This window comes from Pongo abelii, chromosome 4 (genome assembly GCF_028885655.2).
Source record: "Pongo abelii isolate AG06213 chromosome 4, NHGRI_mPonAbe1-v2.0_pri, whole genome shotgun sequence".
In the NCBI taxonomy this organism is placed as follows: Eukaryota; Metazoa; Chordata; class Mammalia; order Primates; family Hominidae; genus Pongo; species Pongo abelii.
The window spans coordinates 149,544,327-149,567,031 of record NC_071989.2 but is presented as its reverse complement, the minus strand read 5'-3'; the positions used below and the strand labels follow the sequence as shown (position 1 = coordinate 149,567,031).

The 22,705-nt window shown below is 43.5% G+C and overlaps 4 protein-coding genes across 4 annotated transcripts; all 4 read right to left on the bottom strand.

The window, feature by feature from the left end:
• Positions 1–176: 176 nt before the first annotated feature.
• PCDHB11 (protocadherin beta 11) lies at positions 177–8,077 on the bottom strand. Its single transcript, XM_002815999.5, has one exon. It carries the CDS (start codon positions 4,643–4,645, stop codon positions 2,252–2,254), a length of 2,394 nt encoding a protein of 797 aa, XP_002816045.2. The 5' UTR covers positions 4,646–8,077; the 3' UTR covers positions 177–2,251.
• Positions 8,078–8,732: 655 nt separating this feature from the next.
• On the bottom strand, positions 8,733–13,139 carry LOC100451329 (protocadherin beta-10). Its single transcript, XM_024247614.3, has one exon. It carries the CDS (start codon positions 11,818–11,820, stop codon positions 9,424–9,426), a length of 2,397 nt encoding a protein of 798 aa, XP_024103382.3. The 5' UTR covers positions 11,821–13,139; the 3' UTR covers positions 8,733–9,423.
• Positions 13,140–14,571: 1,432 nt separating this feature from the next.
• On the bottom strand, positions 14,572–18,447 carry LOC100453427 (protocadherin beta-9). Its single transcript, XM_002816000.5, has one exon. It carries the CDS (start codon positions 17,001–17,003, stop codon positions 14,610–14,612), a length of 2,394 nt encoding a protein of 797 aa, XP_002816046.3. The 5' UTR covers positions 17,004–18,447; the 3' UTR covers positions 14,572–14,609.
• A 980-nt stretch (positions 18,448–19,427) lies between these two features.
• LOC100453062 (protocadherin beta-16) lies at positions 19,428–22,661 on the bottom strand. The gene is given in 3 exon segments (XM_003780420.5): positions 19,428–19,977; positions 19,979–20,138; positions 20,141–22,661. Coding segments are annotated over 3 exon segments (2,319 nt in total). The 5' UTR covers positions 21,750–22,661.
• Between the last annotated feature and the right edge of the window lie 44 nt (positions 22,662–22,705).

Here is a 22,705-nt window from a genome sequence, read left to right as displayed (position 1 = left end):
TTTTTAAAAAATACATAGCAAGAAGTGATTAAAATGTAAAATAGAGTAGCGAGATTTAACAGCAAAAACATATCATTTACAAGTATTGAGGTAATTCTAGAAGAAGCCACTCAATAGAAGGGGACTGGAAATTAAAGAAAATATTGTTCTTTTCTTTTCTTTTCTTTCTTTCTTTCTTTCTTTTTTTTTTTTTTTTGAGATGGAGTATCACTCTGTCACTCAGGCTGGAGTGCAGTGGCAAGATCTTGGCTCACTGCAACCTCTGCCTCCTGGATTCAAGTGATTCTCCTGTCTCAGCCTCCTGAGTAGCTAGGATTATAGGCACGCACCACCACACCCAGCTACTTCTTGTATTTTTTAGTGTAGATGGGGTTTCACTGTGTTGGCCAGGCTGGTCTTGAGCTCCCGACCTCAGGTGACCCGCCCACCTCAGCCTTCCAAAGTGCTGAGATTACAGGCGTGATCTAACCCACCCAGCCAAGTCACTGAGCCAGGCCTTGTTTTTCTTTCAACCTTTAGTTCATCTTGATTTTTACATTTGAAAAAAATGAAATAAATTTACAAAATAAAAGGAAAAGTGAATATCTTTCCAACAGTCCACCAATATTCTCATCTCAAAATTATCAAAATGTTTTAATATTCCTATTTATTTTCATGCAGTTTATTGCATTTTGTTGGGATTATAACCCATGATCGCTCACTCTCTCTCTCTATATATATATACACACAAAAGTAAGCATTAAAAATATTAGCCAAGTAAGTGTAGTGTATTTAAGAAAATAATACAAGCACAAAGTTATTACTGAAGTATAATATTGATCACAAAATAATATTTAATTTACCATGAGCACATTAATAATGAAATGTTTCTCTTTAAATGCTGTGATTTAGAATTAGATGATGTGGCTTTTTAAATGAATAAATAGAATGTTAGAATAAGGTTGGAAGGGCAGATATGACTTCTCCCATGAAGAAACTACAATACACAGGTGGTTAAGATCATAGGATGCAGACAGTGAAAAATACTAGGGAAGCCTGGGCATGGTGGCTCACGCCTGTAATCCCAGCTTTTTGGGAGGCTGAGACGGGTGGATCACTGAGATCAAGAGTTAGAGACCAGCCTGACCAACATGGTGAAACCCCGTCTCTACTAAAAATGCAAAATTAGCTGGGTGTGGTGGTGCACCTGTAATCCCAGCTACTCGGGAGGCTGAGGCAGGACAATCGCTTGAACCCAGGAGGCAGAGATTGCAGTGAGCCGAAATCACACCATTGCACACCAGCCTGGGCGACAAGAGCGAAACATCGTTTCAAAAAACAAAACAAAAAAAACCTAAGAGAAAAATCAAAGTCTGTTTTCTAGAATAAGAAATAATAATCAGTAAATTATTGTACACTTGGAAAGGATTAAAACCTTAAAATTATTCATTAGAAATGGGTTAACTACCTGTTACTTAATATAAAAAGGATTTACAATGTTATTCACAATGATATGCAATACTTGAAAATTGAAAATAGGCCTGGCCGCCTGTAATCCCAGCACTTTGGGAGGCTGAGGGGAGTGCATCGCTTGAGCTCAGAAATTAAAGACCAGCCTAAGAAATATGGTGATGATCCGTCTCTACAAAAAATACAAAAGGTAGCCGGGCATGGTGGCGCAAGCCTGTAGTCCCAGCTGCTTGGAGGCTGAGGTGGGCTGATCTCTTGAGCCCAGGAGGCAGAGGTTGCAGTGAGCTGAGATTCTGCCACTGACCTCCAGTCTGGGTGACTAAGACTCTGTATCAAAAAGAAAAAGAAAAAAAAAGGCCGGGTGCGGTGGCTCACACCTGTAATTCCAGCACTTTGGGAGGCCGTGGCGGGTGGATCATGAGGTCAAGAGTTTAAGACCCGCCTGGCCAACGTGGTGAAACCCCGTCTCTACTAAAGATAAAAAAAAAAAAAAAATTTAGCCGGGCGTGGTGGTGGGCGCCTGTAATGCCAGCTACTCAGGAGGCTGATGCAGGAGAATTGCTTGAACCCGAGAGGCGGAGGTTGCAGTGAGCTGAGATCACACCATTGCACTCCAGCCAGGGCGACAGAACGAGACTCGGTCTCAAAAAAAAAAAAAAAAAAAAAGGTGGGGGGAGAAAAGAAAAAATTAAAAATACAATTAGTTGTATTGCATAATAAAGTAACTAGTTTAAAACTAAATAATATTGATATGGTTACGTAAAACTAAAAAAAGTACATGAAAATGTAAATAACATTCTTACTAAAAATTAAATCCGAAGCTATTTCGAAAGGTGGGGTTTTCTTCACTATTCTTCCCAAGACCTTCTGCCTGGATATTAGGGACAACCGGTTTTAGGAACTTGAATTCATTGGTCCCGGAACCTCCCGTCAGACACACCTCGTACTGGTAGCTCTGGGATAGGGTCCCGGTGCCGCTCATGTCCACCAGATGCCCTGGAAAGGGGCCTTCGGGCACCGAGAAGCGGCCCACTGAGGCCGCCCTGCTCCTCCTGCACAACCGCACCACCACGAACAGGAGCACCGAGAAGAGGAAGAGCGACGACACCGAGGCCAACGCCACCACCAAGGAGATGGTGATCGAGTCGGCCTGGGCGTGGGCCGGGGCCGCCTCCGGGAGAGGCAGGTAGGGCTGAGAGAAGCCGTCCACCAGGAGCACTTGCAGCGTGGCGGTGGCCGAGCGCGGAGGCTCGCCATTGTCCTTGACCAGCACCACCAGCCTGTGCTTGGCCGCGTCGCGCTCGCTCAGCAGCCTGGCGATGCGCACCTCGCCATTGTGCGCCCACACACTGAACAGCCCGGGCTCCGTGGCCTTGAGCAGCTGGTACGACAACCAGGCGTTCTGGCCCGAGTCGCCGTCCACCGCCACCACCTTGGTCACCAGGTAGCCCGGCTCGGCCGCCCGGGGCACCAGCTCGGTGCAAGGCGCGGAGCCGTTCTGCAGCGGGTACAGCACGAAGGGCGAGTTGTCGTTGGCGTCCAGCACCAGCACGCGCACCAGCGCCTCGCTGCTCAGCGCCGGGGAACCGCGGTCTGAGGCGCCCACGCGGAACTCGAACGCCTGCAGGGCCTCGTAGTCCAGTGACCTGAGGGCAAACAGGTGGCCGTTGTCTGCGTTGATGGAGACGAGGGAGGCGAGGGGCAGGTGCGGGTCCTGGGGCGGGAGTAGCGAGTAGTTGACCTGGGCGTTGGTGCCTGAGTCTCTGTCTGTGGCGCTGACACTGCCGATGTGCAGGGCGGGGCTGTTGTTCTCGCGGACGAACAGGGTGTAGGAGGTTTGGGTGAAGGTGGGGGAGTTGTCATTGACGTCGGAGACCAACACAGTTGTGTTGTACTCGGTTTTCAGCCTGGGTATCCCCAAGTCAGTGGCGGTGATGGTGATATTGTATTCGGCTGTGCTCTCTCTGTCCAGTGGTCTCTCTGTTTCCAACGTGTAGTAATTCTCAACTGAAGATTTTAGCACGAATGGGAGGTCTTCCGGAATGGAACAAACAATTCTTCCGTTGTCCCCAGAGTCTATATCTTGGATACTAAAAATCATAACCACAGTCTCTGGCGTATTTTCTGGGATTGGACTGGTAATCGATGACACAGTGATTTCAGGAGCATTGTCATTTACATCTATCACCTGAATTCTGACTGTAGATTTTCCAAAAAGTCCTCCCCCATCTGTGGCTTGAATGATTATTGAGTACGACTCAATCGTTTCAAAATCCAGAGGTGCTGTTAAAGTAATTTCTCCAGACTTTTGATTAATTTCAAATGTCTTGCGAATATCTTCTGAGGCATGGGATAAGGTATAGCATATTTCACCATTTGTTCCAGAGTCTAAATCCCTAGCTGAGACCGTCAAAACCAGCGAGCCAAGGATGCTATTCTCCGGAAACTTCACCTCATAAAAAGCTTGCTCAAATTCAGGGGAGTTGTCATTAGTGTCCACAACCACCACTTTGACCAAGGCAGTTCCAGACCTGGGAGGGGACCCGCCATCCAGAGCAGTGAGGACGAAACTGAGCTCCGGGCGCTCTTCATAATCCAGCGCCTTGTCCAGAACTAACTCGGGGTATTTCCTGTTGTCTGGATTGACTCTCATTTTAATGTGAAAATGAGAGTTGGGGCTTATTGTGTAGCTTTTTACAGCATTGATTCCTACATCTAAATCCTTCGCACTTTCTAGTAAGAACACAGCACCAACAGGACTGTTTTCTGGGATTTCTAGGAGCATTTGTTTTTCCAAGAAGATGGGAGAGTGATCATTTATATCCCTGACCTGAAGCTGAATTTGTAAAAACTGCGTGGGGTTTTGCATTAACACCTGGAAATGTAGCACGCAAGGCTCGATGAAACCGCAGAGCTCCTCCCTGTCTAGTGTTTCACTTAAGAGCAAATCCGCCGTGTTGATGTCCAGCTGCAAACGCTGTTTCTTATCATTAGAGACCACCTGAGCCCCCCGTGAGGACAGTTCTCTCACCTTCAGCCCCAGGTCCTTTGCCAGATTGCCTACAAAACTCCCGCTCTGCATTTCCTCTGCCACGGAAAATCTCCAGGTTTCAGAGCCCGCCTGAGTCATTCCCAGCAAAACAAAGAGAAGCAGGACTTGCCTTATCTGCTGAGTGCATGCCCTTCCGTTCTCCATAGCTCCTTTCTTGCAGGCTTCTTGAAGAAAGGCTTCAGCTCTGGGGAACGTGTCTCTGACTTGTCCACCAAATCCTCTGTGGTCTAAGGATTTTAACCCTGTTGAATGGCTTCTAGGTCTCCCTCTTGAAGGCTTGTTCTTTCTGTCTTCTGATTCTCTGTGTGCACTGGATATCAGTGTTCACAACGCCATCCAGTAAATATATTTTTCACGATGTTATCCTGCAGCGCCACCAAGTGTCTCCATAGATTTTCACAGTTTGGTGAAAGCTACCTAAATTCCATTCACTTACATGTCCTCCGGAAAAAAATATTGTTTTATTCATTGTGTTCAAGTGATTACAAATATATTGCACGTTCTGTAATAATTATTTCATATTCTCTTTAGTTTGATATGCTGTTAATGTTCATCTTAAAGCATTTATCTTTCCCCCTTCTCCACACAACCAAACGTGCTTAGTTGTGGTGAATACAGAAATACAAGATGTGATTCTTGGCTCCCAGTGGTTTGTAATCTTTCTGAGAAGATTGGAAACATAAAACAACAATAATATTTTTAAGCTGTACAAAATTCTATCACTACTTGACTTTCCTTAGGTGGTAATGAAAAGGCAAAGTACACCTGGGTCATTTTAGAAGTCCTCTCAGAGGATATGAAACTGGATTAACCATGAGATGGGACATACTTTGACAGCTATGATAGCATAAGAAGGCATTCATATAGATTTCCTTGGTAGCAAGGAATTGTGAACTGCTAGAAAGTAAAGTAAGATATTGGCAGTAGAACACATTATGAGAATCCTTGATTTAGTTCCAGCTTCTCAAAAAATAATAAGTACACAAGCACAAGCATGTTAGTTTCATTTAAAGCAGGCTTATTTCTAAGACTGGCCTCCTTCAGTTTCCCAAGATTTATTCCAGCAACATCTATGGCTATCTGCTTTGTTTTCAGCTCAAGAAGACAGAATGAGAGATATTTTCTTCCTCAATAATAGAACAAAATATTAGCCTTCATTCTGATTAGACCAACTGAGAGCACTTCAGCCTGTTACTGAAGAAATCAGTGTCTCAAGACATATAGGATTAAAGGTAGAGATTATAGTCCCAGAATCTAAAGACTCCATCTTTGACCCTTTGTTTTAATCCAGTCAGAGATTGCCCCTTAAACTTGAGGTGGTTTCAGTCCTAGCCAAAGTGCATGGCTGCTACATAATGAGGGAGATAGTTGGAATAGGTACTTGGAAACTACCAATGGTATCCACTGTTAGACATCTCAAAGTACTCTCAAGAATGGAGGTCATCTAAGAAGATTGCTTTTAAAAATGCTAATTTCAAATTACATTCATAAAAATGTGAACTAGATACATGGTTGAAAAGTTTTCAGTGCAGAAGAGTAGAAATTGAACAGTATGTGGGTTGACTATACAATTATCCTTCCTTCTTCTTAACCCCCCTCTAAAATGACAGAAAAGTAATAAAAGGTATGAATTCACAAAGACTAAGAATACATAAGTAAATACACAAATTATTTGATGATAGAAAGCAGATGAAAGAGCAATTGACAATAGTTCCAAGAAATGTCTAAAATAAAGTTCCTGCATTGGAGATACTAAAAATAAACTACTGGGTTTTCCCTACATAATCCTAGTAGGTACCAGACTTGGAGGAACCAGGTGTATAAGAAGGCTGAAGTCAAGTAAGGGCTTAAAAAAGAAGTTATTAGTTGAAAGTATGTATATAGGATAGTTGAATTCTCTGGTATTTTCCCCATCATACAGAGACAAGAAAATAACTGAGAGCCAGAGAATGGAAAGCTTATACTCTGGAGAAATTAGATTATATTCTGGAGAAATTATACTATCTCCAGTCTTGGAAACCTCAGGCAGAGCTGAGTGAAAGAAACTAAAGATAGGGAGATTAGGCAAAACACTGCCTTCTGTATAGTGAGCTCCTAGCCATGATACTCTCAGATTGTAGGACACAAGATATATGCCTGACATCTTCCCCATTGCACCCCAAAACATTGAATATTGTAGAATTCTACCCTGGGGAATATGAAAGGTGCAGATAAAGACTTACATGTACTGATATGTGGGGGTTTCCCAAGGTAGTAGCTCTATACTAGCATGGTTACATTAAAGTGAAGCCCTGTCATCAATACTCATGAAGGGTTGACTGTCAGCATTTGCTGTGTCATCATTCCTATATATAATAAGACAGCCAAAGATAACAAGACATTTGAGAAAATGCCTACAACGTGAAACAGAAAGGCCAAAACTGTAATACTACCGCCACACACAAAAACAACAGGAGGGAATAGATATAATTCAGAAAACAAAAGAAAGCCTTTTAAAGTGTCTGATTAATATCTCCAGAGAAACAAAAGGTAATAAGAGCTAACACTTATTGACTTATTCTAAGTTCATTATTCTAGTGCCTCATATGTATTTACCTAGTTGATGTTAACAGTAACCCTATCAAGTAAGTATATCTGGAAGACAAAGAATAGCTTAGGGCTTAAGTGCCCCTTACTAGCTATATAGCCTTAGGCAAATTCTTAACTTCCCTTTGATTCACTTGCAAGTTTAAAATAGGCATAATAATAACTCTTACTATATAATGCATTTTTAAAGAATAAATAGATTAATTATAGATGAAAGAAGATTTACATTTGCAAATTTGTAATAGGATGTTATGAAAAACCAAAAGAGCTCTTAAAAATAAATATTTGCTATCCAAAAAGAAAAACTTACATATGAAGATTGGATGATTAAATAAATTGTCTAATAAGTAGAACAAGAGATGGAAAAGAAGAAAAAAAAATAATCTCAATATTTAATGAGATTCTGGTTAAAGTGAGACTGTAGAAAACTCAATGGATAAATTATTACTAAAACATAACAAGAAAATTTCTCGGAACTTACAGTAAGAGTCTATATGTTAACAGGGTATGCCTGCATGGCCAGATTAATAAATAAGATGCCTGTATTAAGGTCTTTTCAGATTACCAGGAAAAAGTTTTTCAATGCTTCCAGGGAAGGAGGTAAGAGAGAAGGACACAAAGAGAGGTGGAATCAAAATCAAGTCAGTCTTCTGAAGAAACTCGACACGCAATGAGTAAAAGAAACAGCTTCAGCTTTCAAAATCTGAGGGAAAATTATTTTCAAACTAGAATTTTATACCCAATCAAACTATCAAGCAAATGAAAACAAACAAAAATGATGTCTTCACAATGTAAGGAGACAATTTTTTAAAAATCTCTTCTGCATTCATTTATATGAAGGTCTTGAGAGATGTGTGCCAGCTGAATAAGAGAGTAAACTAAGAAAGAAGTGTATACTGGACCTTGTAAAGTAGACTCATACAGGAAAGTATTGAAGGGAAAAAGTCCCAGGGTAACAGTCTATAGATTAACCAGTCTAAATGAAACAGAGGAAACTCAGGATGAAAAAGCTTCTGAAAATAAATGTCATTGACATAGTATCTTAAAAATTGGAATATTTTTAAGGAGAAAATACATTCAAATGAAAGATATGGAAAAAAACAATAGAGGTACATAGAAAACAATGCAAGTATGAAATAACAATTATGAACTCTAGGAACCATACTTTTCGAGTATGGAAATGTAATTATAGTACAGTATACAAATGCATATCCTGAAGCACGTAGCAATATAGATAATAACTACTAATTTAACTAAGAGACTGTGACATCTATATTGGGAGAATAGGAGAAAAAGAATTTGCAATGTTTGTATATGTTTGTTAGTTTGGAAATAAAGCTAAATGCTTTTCTATTATAGAAAGAAATGGTTCAAATACAAAACAATATCAAGATATAGTATTATAAATGTATTATTTATAAATATTGAGATCAATTCAAGAAGAAACCACACTGTGGTAAGGGACTGGCAGAACAGCTAATTTAAAAAACTATAAAATGTTAGTTATATAGTATATATTTTATATATAGTAATATAAAAAACTAATGAAACTTGTTTTTCATTCTAACCTTTAGTTCCTCTTGCTTATTAAAAATTTGGTATTTAAAATAAATTTGCAACATATAAATGAATACCTCCAGCAATCTCAAACACAAATTTCAAAATGTTTTATTTTTATTCATTTTCATGCAGATTATAATTTTATTTCAATTATAAGGCATAGTCTGTTTTATACATCAGCAAAAGTTAACATAAGAAAATATTTGCCAAGTGAAAGTAGCATGCTTAAAGATAAAATAATAAGTATATAAACTAACGGTATTATTGATGTTCAGTATTGCACACAATATGCTTTGTTTCATTTTGTCATGAGCATAGTAGTAGCGAAATATTTCTTTTTAAATACATGATGTAGAAATAAATGACATGGTTTTCAAACACGAATATATAGAATGTTAGAATGAGTTTGGAAATGTAGATATGCCTTCTTAAATAGAGCAAGTACACTATAGACAGAAGAGATTAGAATCATGAGATGCAAGCTCTGAAATGAATCAAAACCTCAGATTTTTGTAATGAGATATAACAGTAATTAATTCCTTGGGCAGTTGGAAAGAATTAAAACCTTAACACTATCATTTAGAAAAAAATACTAATCAAATTAAACCCAGTTGTTATTAATGCAAAAAAAAATGAAACATTGTAAAACCACAGGGATATATTACTTGGAAATAATGCTTGAAGTTGCATAATAACTTAAATTTGAGATTTAAAAGTAAACTAATAGAAACATGGCTATGCAACACACCAAAAGTACATGAAACTAAAAACAGACTTTACTGAATATTAAATCCAAAGCTATTCCGGAAGGTGGAATTTTCTTCACCCTTCCTCCCAGGGCCCTGTGCCTGAATATCCGAAATAATTGGTTTCAAGAACTTGAACTCACTGGTCCCGGGGCCTCCCGTCAGACACACCTCGTACTGGTAGCTCTGGGACAGGGTCCCAGCGCCGCTCACGTCCACCAGATGCCCTGGAAAAGGACCTTCAGGCACCGAGCAGCGGCCCACTGAGGCCGCCCTGCTCCTCCTGCACAGCCGCACCGCCACGAACAGGAGCACCGAGAAGAGGAAGAGCGACGACACCGAGGCCAACGCCACTACCAGGTAGACGGTGAGCGAGTCGGCATGGGCCTGGGCCGGGGCCGCCTCCGGGAGAGGCAGGTAGGGCTGAGAGAAGCCGTCCACCAGGAGCACGTGCAGCGTGGCGGTGGCCGAGCGCGGAGGCTCCCCATTGTCCTTGACCAGCACCACCAGCCTGTGCTTGGCTGTGTCGCGCTCGCTCAGCAGCCTGGCGGTGCGCACCTCGCCATTGTGCGCCCACACGCTGAACAGCCCGGGCTCCGTGGCCTTGAGCAGCTGGTACGACAGCCAGGCGTTCTGGCCCGAGTCGCCGTCCACCGCCACCACCTTGGTCACCAGGTAGCCCGGCTCGGCCGCCCGGGGCACCAGCTCGGTGCAGGGCGCGGAGCCGTTCTGCAGCGGGTACAGCACGAAGGGCGAGTTGTCGTTGGCGTCCAGCACCAGCACGCGCACCAGCGCCTCGCTGCTCAGCGCGGGGGAGCCGCGGTCTGTAGCGCCCACGCGGAACTCGAACGCCTGCAGGGCCTCGTAGTCCAGCGACCTGAGGGCGAACAGGTGGCCGTTGTCTGTGTTGATGGAGACCAGGGAGGCGAGGGGCAGATGCAGGTCTTGGGGCGGCAGCAGCGAGTAGGTGACCTGGGCGTTGGTGCCTGAGTCTCTGTCTGTGGCGCTGACACTGCCGATGTGCAGGGCGGGGCTGTTGTTCTCGCGGACGAACAGGGTGTAGGAGGTTTGGGTGAAGGCGGGGGCGTTGTCATTGACGTCGGAGACCAGTAGGGTTATGTTGTGCTCGGTTTTCAGCCTGGGTGTCCCCAAGTCAGTGACGGTGATCGTGATGTTGTACTCGGCTTGGATCTCTCTGTCCAGCGCGCCTTCTGTCATTAGGATGTAAAAATTCTCCACAGTAGGTTTTAGTAGGAATGGCAGATTCTCTTGAATGTAGCAAACCGTCTTTCCATTTTCTCCAGAGTCTCTGTCATTAATCTTAAAAACAGCCAGTGCCGTCTCAGGAGAATTCTCAGCAACAGAGTTGGAAAATGATGATACGATCAGTTCAGGGGGATTGTCATTGGTGTCCAATACTTCCACTAAAACCCTACATCTTGCAGAAAGGCCTCCACCGTCCATTGCCTGTATATTTATTTTGTAAGAATTTACTAACTCATAATCAAGCAATTCTCTGAGAAAGATTTCCCCAGAAAAAGGATTGATTTGAAAAGTTGTTCGAATATTTTCTGAGGCATCAAAAAATGAATAGGATACTTCTGCGTTGACTCCAGAGTCTACATCTTCTGCCGATACCTTAACAATAAGGAACCCAATGGGGCTGTTTTCTGGAGCCTGGGTCTCATACAGAGCCTGGGCAAACTGTGGGGCATTGTCATTGACGTCCAAGACAACGATGCGTACAGTAGAGGTCCCAGACCTGGATGGAGACCCACCATCCAGCGCTGTGAGGGTTAAGCTGAGCTCTCCCTGCTCCTCCCGATCTAGTGCTTTGTCCAACACTAGCTCTGGATATATCATGCCTTCATCACTGCCATTAATATTAATATGGAAAAAAGAGTTGGGGCTGATCGTGTAGTTTTGGATACTGTTATGACCTCCATCTGGATCCTGTGCTCTTTCTAGTCGAAATGCTGTCCCTTCAGCTGTATTTTCTGATATTTTTAAGACTGTTTCTTTGTCCTGAAATACTGGCGAGTGATCATTTATATCCGTGACTCTCAGCTCAGCCCGGTAAATCTGAAAGGGATCATCCATTAAAATTTGGAAATACAGCATACAGGGCTCTTTGGGGCCACACAGCTTCTCTCGGTCCAATTTCTCATTTGTGAGCAAATTCCCAGTGTATGAATCCAGGAGCAGGTATTGTTTGTTATCATCGGAAACCACCCTGGTTCCCCTTGCAGCCAGCTCCCTCTCTGCTAGTCCCAGATCCTTTGCCAGATTCACCACAAAGGATCCTTTCTCTGTTTCCTCAGTCACCGAATAACGTCCAAACCCAGAACCTGCCAAGGACACTCCCCAAAAAAGAAAAAGAAACAGGACTTGCCTTTGTCTTGGGAAGCACAACTCTCTGACTGCCATAGCTGCTGCATACGTTATTTCCTAGTTGGTTACAGCCACAGCTCCCAGCATAAAAGAACAGCAGTAGGAAACCCTGCACCTACGCCGTGTAGCCCAGGGGTCTTTTTTGTCCTTTTCCGTTCCCGATCTTTGGCAGCTAAAGCTTCTCTTTTAAGTTCATCTATCCGTGTCTTCCTTTATTAGTGACTTGCATAGCATCCTCAGAGCAATTCCCAAACCGTCTCTTTAGCCTGCAGCGCCACCGTGTGGCCTCCACCAGATTTCAGTAGTTGTACCCATTTGTGTGTGTGTATTCAATTTTCCTTAGTGCCTCATTTAAATTTTTTATGTTTATTTTCGTTTGTCTTGTAAAAATTAATGTTGAGACAGAGAAATAGTCACATTGTTGAGATTCTTCAATTCTTTTTTGGAAAAGTTAAGAATGCAACACTTGAAAATATGTTTCTAGCAGTAAGTCTGTCCACCTCACTGTGCTAAATTTAGCTCTCTACTAGTCCTTTCATCTCAGACACAACTCTCATACAATGTCAAGAACCAAAGGGAAAATGTTGGTGACATCTGGGATCACCAAAGTAACAGAAGATTTTACTTTTCCAGAAACATCGGGCATAAGAACACCAAAACAGACAAAGAAAATTTGTTTCACACCTTCCTCAACAAACTTCAAAATCTCATCACACTGATTAAGGAGAATCATCACTCTGTAATCCTGTATGATGCATTTAAGCTGTCCCTTCTCTATTCTCTCATAAAAACTTGTGTCTACCACTATGATTGCCCTACAAATATTATTGCTTCTTAATTCATGCCAGTCTATTTCTTCTTCAATGTGTGGGCTACTTAAGGGTAGGAACTATGTCCTAATCATCTGTGAGTGACAAATCAGACAAGCAATAAATACTGCCTGTATTATGACATGCATAAATAAACTCAGGTGGGTAGAACCTGAAACGTTTTTGGGTGCCTTTCAATTCCTACCACTTGAAAGTTTTTTTCTTTCATTTACTCTTTGCAATTTCAGTTTCCTTACTTTCACTTGTCTTTGTTTTTCTTGTATTAGCTTTAAAGTAACTTACAGGGTTAAATAAGAGATTGATCCTTATTTTAAGGTCCCCTCTTAATTGAAATTTAACAGGATCTAACTTCTCTGCACCAAATAAAGGGAGGTAAAGAATAGACCACACTAACACCTATCTTAACACTATTAAAATTAAGAACAGCATTATAGTGTCTTTTTTCATAGAATTTTATTCAAAGTTCTTTTTAAATTATTTTATATTTCATTTTATTTTGACGGAATTTTGCTCTTGTTGCCCAGGCTGGAGTGCAATGGTGCAATCTCGGCTCAATGCAACTTCCACCTCCTGGGTTCAAGCGATTCTCCTGCCTCAGCCTCCCGAGTAGCTGGGATTACAAGCATGTGCCACCATGCCTGGCTAATTTTGTATTTTTAGTAAAGACGGGCTTACTTCATATTGGTCAGACTGGTCTCGAACTTGCGACCTCAGGTAATCTGCCCGCCTCGGCCTCCCAAAGTGCTGGGATTACAGGCATGAGCCACTGAGCCCTGCCTCAAAGACCTTATATCTAGAAAGAAGCTCTATTTTTTCTATAATAGGCAGGTAAATAGATTAAGTCAAGGAATGTCGTGGAGGAAAAGTCTAGACACTACCAATAACACTCTCTAATAGTTGAATATAAAAGCTGCACAATATAAACCTCTACTTTGTGATTGCTATTGTTTTTTCAACTGGATGGCACTGGGCTATTAGCCATTAAAAATTTAACAGGAATCTCAGGAACCTCTGATTGGTGTTTATATATATATATATATAGGTTTCCAAACTAAAGCCCATTTGCACAGGCTCAATATCTTGCAGTGGCTTTTCTTCTAAGGCTAATTAGAGGTTTATTTATCATATCGCTTACAATAGAAACACTATATTTCAAATAGGGAACTATCAATGCCGGGAAAGTAGAACTTTAAAATAAAAGGTAAAGTTTAAGAAAATTATTGTAGGCTGGGTGCGGTGGCTCACGCCTGTAATCCCAGCAATTTGGGAGGCTGAGCGGGGTGGATCACGAGGTCAAGAGATAGACCATCCTGGCCACCATGGTGAAACCCATCTCTACTGAAAATACAAAAATTAGCCGGACGTGGTGACATGCAACTGTAGTCCCAGATACTCTGGAGGCTGAGGCAGGAGAATCGCTTGAACCTGGGAGGCGGAGGTTGCAGTAAGCCGAGATCGCACCACTGCACTCCAGCCTGGGCGACAGAGCGAGACTCCGTCTCAAAAAAAAAAAAAAAAAAAAAAAAAAAAAAAAAAAAAAAACCAAAAAACAAAAAAAACAGTTGTAATGGACAAGGATGGCAAACCAATAAGAACACCGGCTTCAAAAGAAAAATAGAAGAAATATCAAATAGTAAAAGCACATATTACATGCAGCAGATTATTTTAACAAGTACAAAGTTTTAGGAAAAGGAGAACTAATGAATAATGTAGAGGCAATGAATTTAAAGTCAATAAGGACATTTAAAACGAGCAAAATTTTTTTAAATGATATCAACTTTGAAAAATATTCTATTTCACTCATGGGATTCTAGTAAGAAATGCCTCATCAGGACACAAAATAAGAAAAAGTTAACTTGTGAAGTTAAGCATAATACGCAAAGTTGAAGATGAATCAAACAAAAAATAGTACCTTCTTTGTGGTGGGCATACACAATTTAGTTAGCCAACAAGAATATATTAAAGAAGTAAATGTCTTTATTAAATGGGTTATTTTCAATAATTAAATCCAAAGCTATTGTGGAGAGTAGAATTTTCCTCTATTTCTTTCCCACCGCTTTGGGGCGGGAGGTGGGGGGTAATCGGCTTCAAGAACTTGAACTCGCCAGTCTCTGAACCTCCAGTCAGACACGCCTCGTATTGGTAGCTCTGGAACAGGGTCCCGGTGCCGCTCACGTCCACCAGATGCCCTGGAAAAGGACCCTCGGGCACCGAGCAGCGACCCACTGAGGCCGCCCTGCTCCTCCTGCACAGCCGCACCGCCACGAACAGGACCACAGAGAGGAGGAAGAGCGACGACACCGAGGCCAATGCCACCACCAGGTAGACGGTGAGCAAGTCGGCCTGGGCCTGGGTCGGGGCCGCCTCCGGGAGAGGCAGGTAGGGCTGAGAGAAGCCGTCCACCAGGAGCACGTGCAGCGTGGCGGTGGCCGAGCGCGGAGGCTCGCCATTGTCCTTGACCAGCACCACCAGCCTGTGCTTGGCCGCGTCGCGCTCGCTCAGCAGCCTGGCGGTGCGCACCTCGCCATTGTGCGCCCACACGCTGAACAGCCCGGGCTCCGTGGTCTTGAGCAACTGGTACGACAGCCAAGCGTTCTGGCCCGAGTCGCCGTCCACGGCCACCACCTTGGTCACCAGATAGCCCGGCTCGGCCGCCCGGGGCACCAGCTCGGTGCAAGGCGCGGAGGCGTTCTGCAGCGGGTACAGCACCAAGGGCGAGTTGTCGTTGGCGTCCAGCACCAGCACGCGCACCAGCGCCTCGCTGCTCAGCGCCGGGGAGCCGCGGTCTCTGGCTCCCACGCGGAACTCGAACTCCTGCAGGGCCTCGTAGTCCAGAGACCTGAGGGCAAACAGGTGGCCGTTGTCTGCGTTGATGGAGACCAGGGAGGCGAGAGGCAGGTGCGGGTCCTGGGACGGCAGCAGCGAGTAGGTGACCTGGGCGTTGGTGCCTGAGTCTCTGTCTGTGGCGCTGACGCTGCCGATGTGCAGGGCGGGGCTGTTGTTCTCGCGGACGAACAGGGTGTAGGAGGTTTGGGTGAAGGCGGGGGCGTTGTCATTGACGTCGCAGACCTGCAGGGTTATGTTGTACTCGGTTTTCAGCCTGGGTGTCCCCAAATCAGTGACGGTGATGGTGATGTTGTACTCAGCTTTGCTCTCTCTGTCCAGTGCACCTTCAGTCATTAGGATGTAAAAATTGTCAACAGACGGTTTCAGAAAAAAAGGCAGATTATCTTGAACATAGCAAATTGTCTTTCCGTTTTCTCCGGAGTCTCTGTCTTTAATCTTAAAAACAGCCAATACTATCCCAGGAGAGTTTTCAGCAACAGAGTTGGAAAGTGATGATATGATCAGTTCAGGAGGATTGTCATTGGTATCTAAGACTTTCATCAAAACTGTACATCTTGCAGAAAGGCCTCCACCGTCCATTGCCTGTATATTTATTTTGTAAGAATTTACTAACTCATAATCAAGCAATTCTCTGAGAAAGATTTCCCCAGAAAAAGGATTTATTTGAAAGGTTGTTAAAATATCTTCAGAAGCATCAAAAAATGAATAGGATACTTCTGCATTGACTCCTGAGTCTACATCTCCTGCAGACACTTTAACAATAGGGGACCCTACTGGACTGTTTTCTGGAGCCTGGGTCTCATATAGAGCCTGGGCAAACTGTGGGGCATTGTCATTGACATCCAAGACCACAATTCGTAGAGTGGAGGTCCCAGATCTGGATGGAGACCCACCATCCAGCGCTGTGAGAGTTAAGCTGAGCTCTCCCTGCTCCTCCCGATCTAGCGCTTTGTCCAACACTAGCTCTGGATATATCATGCCTTCATCACTGCCACTAATTTTAATATGGAAAAAAGAGTTGGGGCTGATCGTGTAGTTTTGGATACTGTTATGACCTCCATCTGGATCCTGTGCTCTTTCTAGTCGAAATGCTGTCCCTTCAGCTGTATTTTCTGATATTTTTAAGACCATCTCTTTGTCCCGAAACACTGGCGAGTGATCATTTATATCCCTGACTCTCAGCTCAGCCCGGTAAATCTGAAAGGGATCATCCATTAAAATTTGGAAATACAGCATACAGGGCTCTTTGGGGCCACACAGCTTCTCTCGGTCCAATTTCTCATTTGTGAGCAAATTCCCAGTGTATGAATCCAGGAGCAGGTATTGTTTGTTATCATCGGAAACCACCCTGGTTCCCCTTGCAGCCAGCTCCCCCTCTGCTAGTCCCAGATCCTTTGCCAGATTCACCACAAAGGATCCTTTCTCTGTTTCCTCAGTCACCGAATAACGTCCAAACCCAGAACCTGCCAAGGACACTCCCCAAAAAAGAAAAAGAAACAGGACTTGCCTTTGTCTTGGGAAGCTGAACCCCCTGGTCTTCATTGCTGCTTCTTTCCTCAATGTCAGTCTCAATCACACTGCCCCAGCACAAATAGCAATCGCAAACCCAGACTTATGTGTACCACAGATCTAGGGTTTTTAATTTTTCCTTTCCCAATCAGGGGCTCGACAGCTCTTCTTCTCAGCCCATCTGTCTCAATATTTCCTTTTTGTTAAGGACTTCCGTAGCATTCTGGTCAATTTTGTTCCTCCATCTCTTTAGTCTGCAGCGCCACCTTGTGGCTTCCAACACAGTCAAATGGCTGTGCCCAATTTTTGTGTTTATAAAAAAATTCTTCATTCCTTCATGAGAAAAGTTAAAAATTGAACAGTTGAAAAAATGTTTCTAGCAGTAACCCTGTTCAACTCTGTGTTAGATTTAGCTGTGTACTAGGCCTTTTGCCTCTGACACAACTCTTATGCAAACAAAGGGAAAATTGTGGGTGCCTTCTGGAACCACCAAAATAATCAATTTCACTTTCTCAAAAACTTTGGGCATAGGAATGCCAAAAATTAACAACAACAAAAAACTTGTTTCACATCTTCTTCAACAAATTTCTTCAAGATCTCAGATTGCCTAACTAGAATCACCGCTCTGTAGGCCAGAACCAAGCATTTAGGCTGTCTCTCCACTGTGCTTCTCTAAAACTTATGCATACAATTATGCTTACTCTATAAATATTATTGTTTCTTGTTTCAGGCCAGTTTGCCCCTTCATCAATGTGTAAACTACTTGCGAACAACTATGTCTTTGTCATCTTTGGTTGGCAAATTAGCCACTCATTAAATGCTTGCTATATTAAGGCATGCATAAATAAACTAGTGAGTAGGACATGAAACAATATTCAGTGCCTTTCGATCTCTGCTATTTGAAAATTGTTTTCCTAATTTACTCATACTTTGCAATTTGTTTCTTTTTTTCTTAGATTAGCTTTAAAGTAACTTGCAGAATTAAAGAAGGGACTGACCTTTATTTTCAGGTCCCTTTTAATGGAAATCTAGTAGGCCCTAATTTCTCTGAACCAATTAAGGGGAGGTAAAGAACAGATCAAACTAACACCTATCCTAATACTATTGAAAGTCAAAACAAACTATTAAATCTGACTCACATAGAATTTAATTCAAAGGCCTAATATCTAGAAAGAAGCTCAACTTTTCACATAATAAGCAAGAAATACAGATTAAACATAGGGATGTTTTACAGAGAAAGGGCTAGATACCGCAAATGTATACTATGATGAGTATAAAAGCCAAACCATGTAAATGTCTCCTTGATAAGTTTTTTTTCCAACTGAATGAGATTGAGTTGTTAGCCATTAAAAATATAACAGGGACCTCTGATTTTTTAATTCAGTAATAGAAAGAATAAATTATTAAATATTTTTACATAATATCTTTGCCTTTTGTCTACAAACACAAACACATTTACATATACTGAATGTCTTACAATGGCTTCTCTTTTTATTTTTAGATAAGGCTGGTTAAAGATTTCTCATATCACTTACAATAGGAATATTATATTTTATTTAAGGAGATATCAATACAGGGAAAATAGAACTTTTTTTTTAAAGGTAACTTTACGAGACTCTGTCTCAAAAAAATTAATAAATAAAACTTTGGATGGACACATTGGCTTATGCCTGTAATCCCAGAATTTTGGGAGGCTGAGGAGGGAGGATGGCTTGAGCCCAGGAGTTCAAGATCAGCCTGGGCAACTTGGCAAAATCCCATCTCTGCAAAAGATTAGCCAGGCATGGTGGCACGCACCTATAGTCCAAGCTACTTGGCAGGCTGAGGTGGAAGGATCCTTGAGCCCAAGAGGCGGAGGTTGCAGTGAGCCAAGATCGTGCCACTGCACTCCAGCCTGGGTGACAGAGTAGGACCCTGTCTCAAAAAAAAAAAAAAAAAAAGAAAGAAAGAAAGAAAGAAACTTTAAGAAAAGTATTATAATGAAAATTGAGCTTGAACCCAACAAGAATACCAATTTTGAAAGGAAAATAAACAAAAGAAATGTAACATAGGAAATATGCCTAATACATGCAATAGGTTATTTTAATAATTGAGGTTCTAGGAAACTGAGAACTAACATGAAAAATGGAGCAAAAAATGAATAGGAAGTAAATAAAATATAAAGACGGAAAAATGTTAAATGACATCAACTATGAAAATAAAGTCTATTTTGTTAATTGGGATTCTATAGGCAACACCTCTTTGGGGTAAATATAAGGAAAAGGAAAACTGGAATTAACAATATAATTTGAACTAACAACCAGAGAAAAATACCTTATTGGTGGTGGTGAGCATGAACAATTTAATCAACAAGACAATCTTAAGAAGTTAAGGAATTTATCAAATGGGTTCCTATCAATAATTAAATCCAAAGCTATTGTGAAGGGTGGAATTTTAATCTATTTCTTTCCTAGTGCCCTAAGGAGAGAAGTTGGGGATAATCGGCTTCAGGAGCTTGAACTCCCTTGTTTCTGAGCCTCCTGTCAGACACACTTCGTATTGGTAGCTCTGGGACAGGGTCCCGGTGCCGCTCACGTCCACCAGATGCCCTGGAAAGGGACCCTCGGGCACCGAGCAGCGGCCCACTGAGGCCGCCCTGCTCCTCCTTCACAGCCGCACCGCCACGAACAGGAGCACCGAGAAGAGGAAGAGTGAAGACACCGAGGACAACGCCACCACCAGGTAGACAGTGAGAGAGTCGGCCTGGGCCTGGGCCGGGGCCGCCTCAGGGAGAGGCAGGTAGGGCTGAGAGAAGCCGTCCACCAGGAGCACGTACAGCGTGGCGGTGGCCGAGCGCGGAGGCTCCCCATTGTCCTTGACCAGCACCACCAGTCTGTGCTTGGCCGCGTCGCGCTCGCTCAGCAGCCTGGCGGTGCGCACCTCGCCATTGTGCGCCCACACGCCGAATAGCCCGGGCTCTGTGGCCTTGAGCAGCTGGTACGACAGCCAGGCTTTCTGGCCCGAGTCGCGCCACCACCTTGGTCACCAGGTAGCCCGGCTCGGCCGCCCGGGGCACCAGCTCGGTGCAGGGCGCGGAGCCGTTCTGCAGCGGGTACAGCACGAAGGGCGAGTTGTCGTTGGCGTCCAGCACCAGCACGCGCACCAGCGCCTCGCTGCTCAGCGCGGGGAGCCGCGGTCTGTGGCGCCCACGCGGAACTCGAAAGCCTGCAGGGCCTCGTAGTCCAGAGACCTGAGGGCGAACAGGTGGCCGTTGTCTGCGTTGATGGAGACGAGGGAGGCGAGGGGCAGGTGCGGGTCCTGGGGCGGCAGCAGCGAGTAGGTGACCTGGGCGTTGGTGCCTGAGTCTCTGTCTGTGGCGCTGACACTGCCGATGTGCAGGGCGGGGCTGTTGTTCTCGCGGACGAACAGGGTGTAGGAGGTTTGGGTGAAAGCGGGGGCGTTATCATTGACATCTGATATCTGCACTGTTATGTTGTGCTCCGTTTTCAGCCTTGGAGTCCCCGTATCTGTGATGGTGAGGGTGATATTATATTCAGCTCTTGCTTCTCTGTCGAGTGCTCTCTCCGTTACCAAGGTGTAAAAGTTCTTGACTGAAGGTTTTAGAAGAAAGGGAAGGTCTTCCTGGATGGAGGAAATCGTCTTCCCATTGTTTCCGGAGTCAGGATCTGAAACGCTGAAAACAGCAACTACTATCTCAGGCGAGTTCTCTGGGATGGGGCTGGTGAGTGCAGACATGGTCACCTGTGGGAGATTGTCATTCACATCCACCACTTGCAGGAGAAGAGTGCACTTTCCTGAAAGACCTCCCCCATCTGTGGCTTTGATGTCCACTTCATAAGACGTAACCGGTTCGAAATCTACTTGTTTTCTCAGTCGAATTTCCCCTGTCATAGGATTTACCTCCAAAGTTTTACTAATATCCTCCGAAGGCTGAAAGAGTGTGTATGATATTTTTCCATTGGCTCCGCTGTCTAAATCCCTGGCGGAGACGGTGGCAACCAGGGAGCCAAGGGGGTTGTTCTCTGGAATCTGCACTTTGTAGATGGGCTGCTCAAACTCAGGAGCGTTATCACTGATGTCCACCACTTCAATGCTGACCTGAGCAGCTCCAGATCGTGGTGGAGAGCCGCCATCCAGTGCTGTCAGGGTTAGTCTTAGTTGAGGCTCCTCCTCCCGATCCAGCTCTTTACCCAACACTAGCTCAGGGTATTTCCTGCCATCATTGCGTTCTCTGGTTAGAACCCCAAAATGGGAATTTGGGCTGATTTTATAGTTTTGAACATTATTGCTTCCTACATCCAAGTCCAAAGCATGATACAGTGGGTACTGAGTTCCTAGAGGACTGTTTTCCGGTATTTTTAGAATCATTTCCTTTTCAGTGAACATGGGAGAATGGTCATTTATATCTATCACCCTCAGTTCAGCCTGAAATATTTCTAAAGGTTTTTCCATTAACACTTGGAAATGTAGTATGCAAGGCTCAGTGGGACCGCATAGCTCCTCTCGATCTAGCTTCTCATTTATGAGCAAATCCCCAGTTTGAACCTTGAGGTGCAAATGCTGTTTGTTCCCCTGGGAAATGATCCTGGCCTTGCGGGTGGACATCTCTGTCAACCCCAACCCCAGGTCTTTTCCTAGATTTGCCACAAAAGAGCCTCTCTCCGTTTCTTCCACTGCGGAATAGGACCCCAACTCGGCGCCCGCCCCAGACAAGCTCAGCAAAACAAAGAAAACGAGGACTTGCCTTTGTCTCCGATTGTGCATCCATCCAATCTCCATTGCTTTTTCTTGAAAAGTTGGTTCACAGAAGCGTCATGTATCCCCAGGATCCTAGTAGTACGGTTTTGCAGTCCAGAATGTCAGAACCAAGCAGCCCAAAAGTGTCTTAAAGAGGTTTCACACTTGAGTCTGCTCTGGCTCAGCTATTCTTTTGCTTCCAGGCTTTGGGAAACGGTTTGCTGGATCCTGGAGCTGCGTAGGCAATTCTATTTTCCGTCATCTTAACCTGCAGCGCCACCACGCGTTCTCACTGAGTCTTTTATTCTGGTTTAATATTGGAGGCAAAATACTTCTAAATGTACTGAATAGACTATGTAATATAAAACACTGAGTTCTATTTTCATGTGACTTTCGTGTATACAGATGGAGCTCTGTGATGTTGTACATGGAGGAGTACAAAGAGAAGACTGTCATTTATGTTATTGACTGTTTAATGCTGTTGAGATTAATGATTAAATAAAATTCAATGAACATTTAACCAGAGATAGAATATACACTTAGAAGCAAAATGTTTCTGAAGTAACATGAGAACAGTTTCACAAGTATATCTTTTTCATGGTACCTATATAGACACTATGAGTAGACACTGCAAAATTGCAATCAGTGGTAGTTCTAAAGAGTATTTAACAATCGCTTTATTAAAGAATAAATTACTTCCTTTTCTTTCTGACACCTAACCCTGAGAACTGTGAGTTTTTACGACTTTCAAGTTATTGGAAAATTCATTCAGAAACAAGCAAATCTCAAGGTTGGGTCTGCTACACTTTTGGATTCCCCCCACCCTTTTTTCATTTCAAAGGCTTTTAATATATTCAGAGGTGTGCATCTGCCATCACAATTTGGGAACATTTTCATCTCAAGAGAAACCTTACCTCTTTTAATTATCACCGTACCCCTTCTCCCATCCCACTTATAAACATGTGTGTGTGTGTGTGTGTGTGTGTGTGTGTAGGTTA

Bases quoted from the DNA above. Each gene is read 5' to 3' on its own strand.
- LOC100453427 (XM_002816000.5), bottom strand. From the start codon at position 17,003: ATGAAGACCAGGGGGTTCAGCTTCCCAAGACAAAGGCAAGTCCTGTTT.
- LOC100451329 (XM_024247614.3), bottom strand. From the start codon at position 11,820: ATGGCAGTCAGAGAGTTGTGCTTCCCAAGACAAAGGCAAGTCCTGTTT.
- PCDHB11 (XM_002815999.5), bottom strand. From the start codon at position 4,645: ATGGAGAACGGAAGGGCATGCACTCAGCAGATAAGGCAAGTCCTGCTT.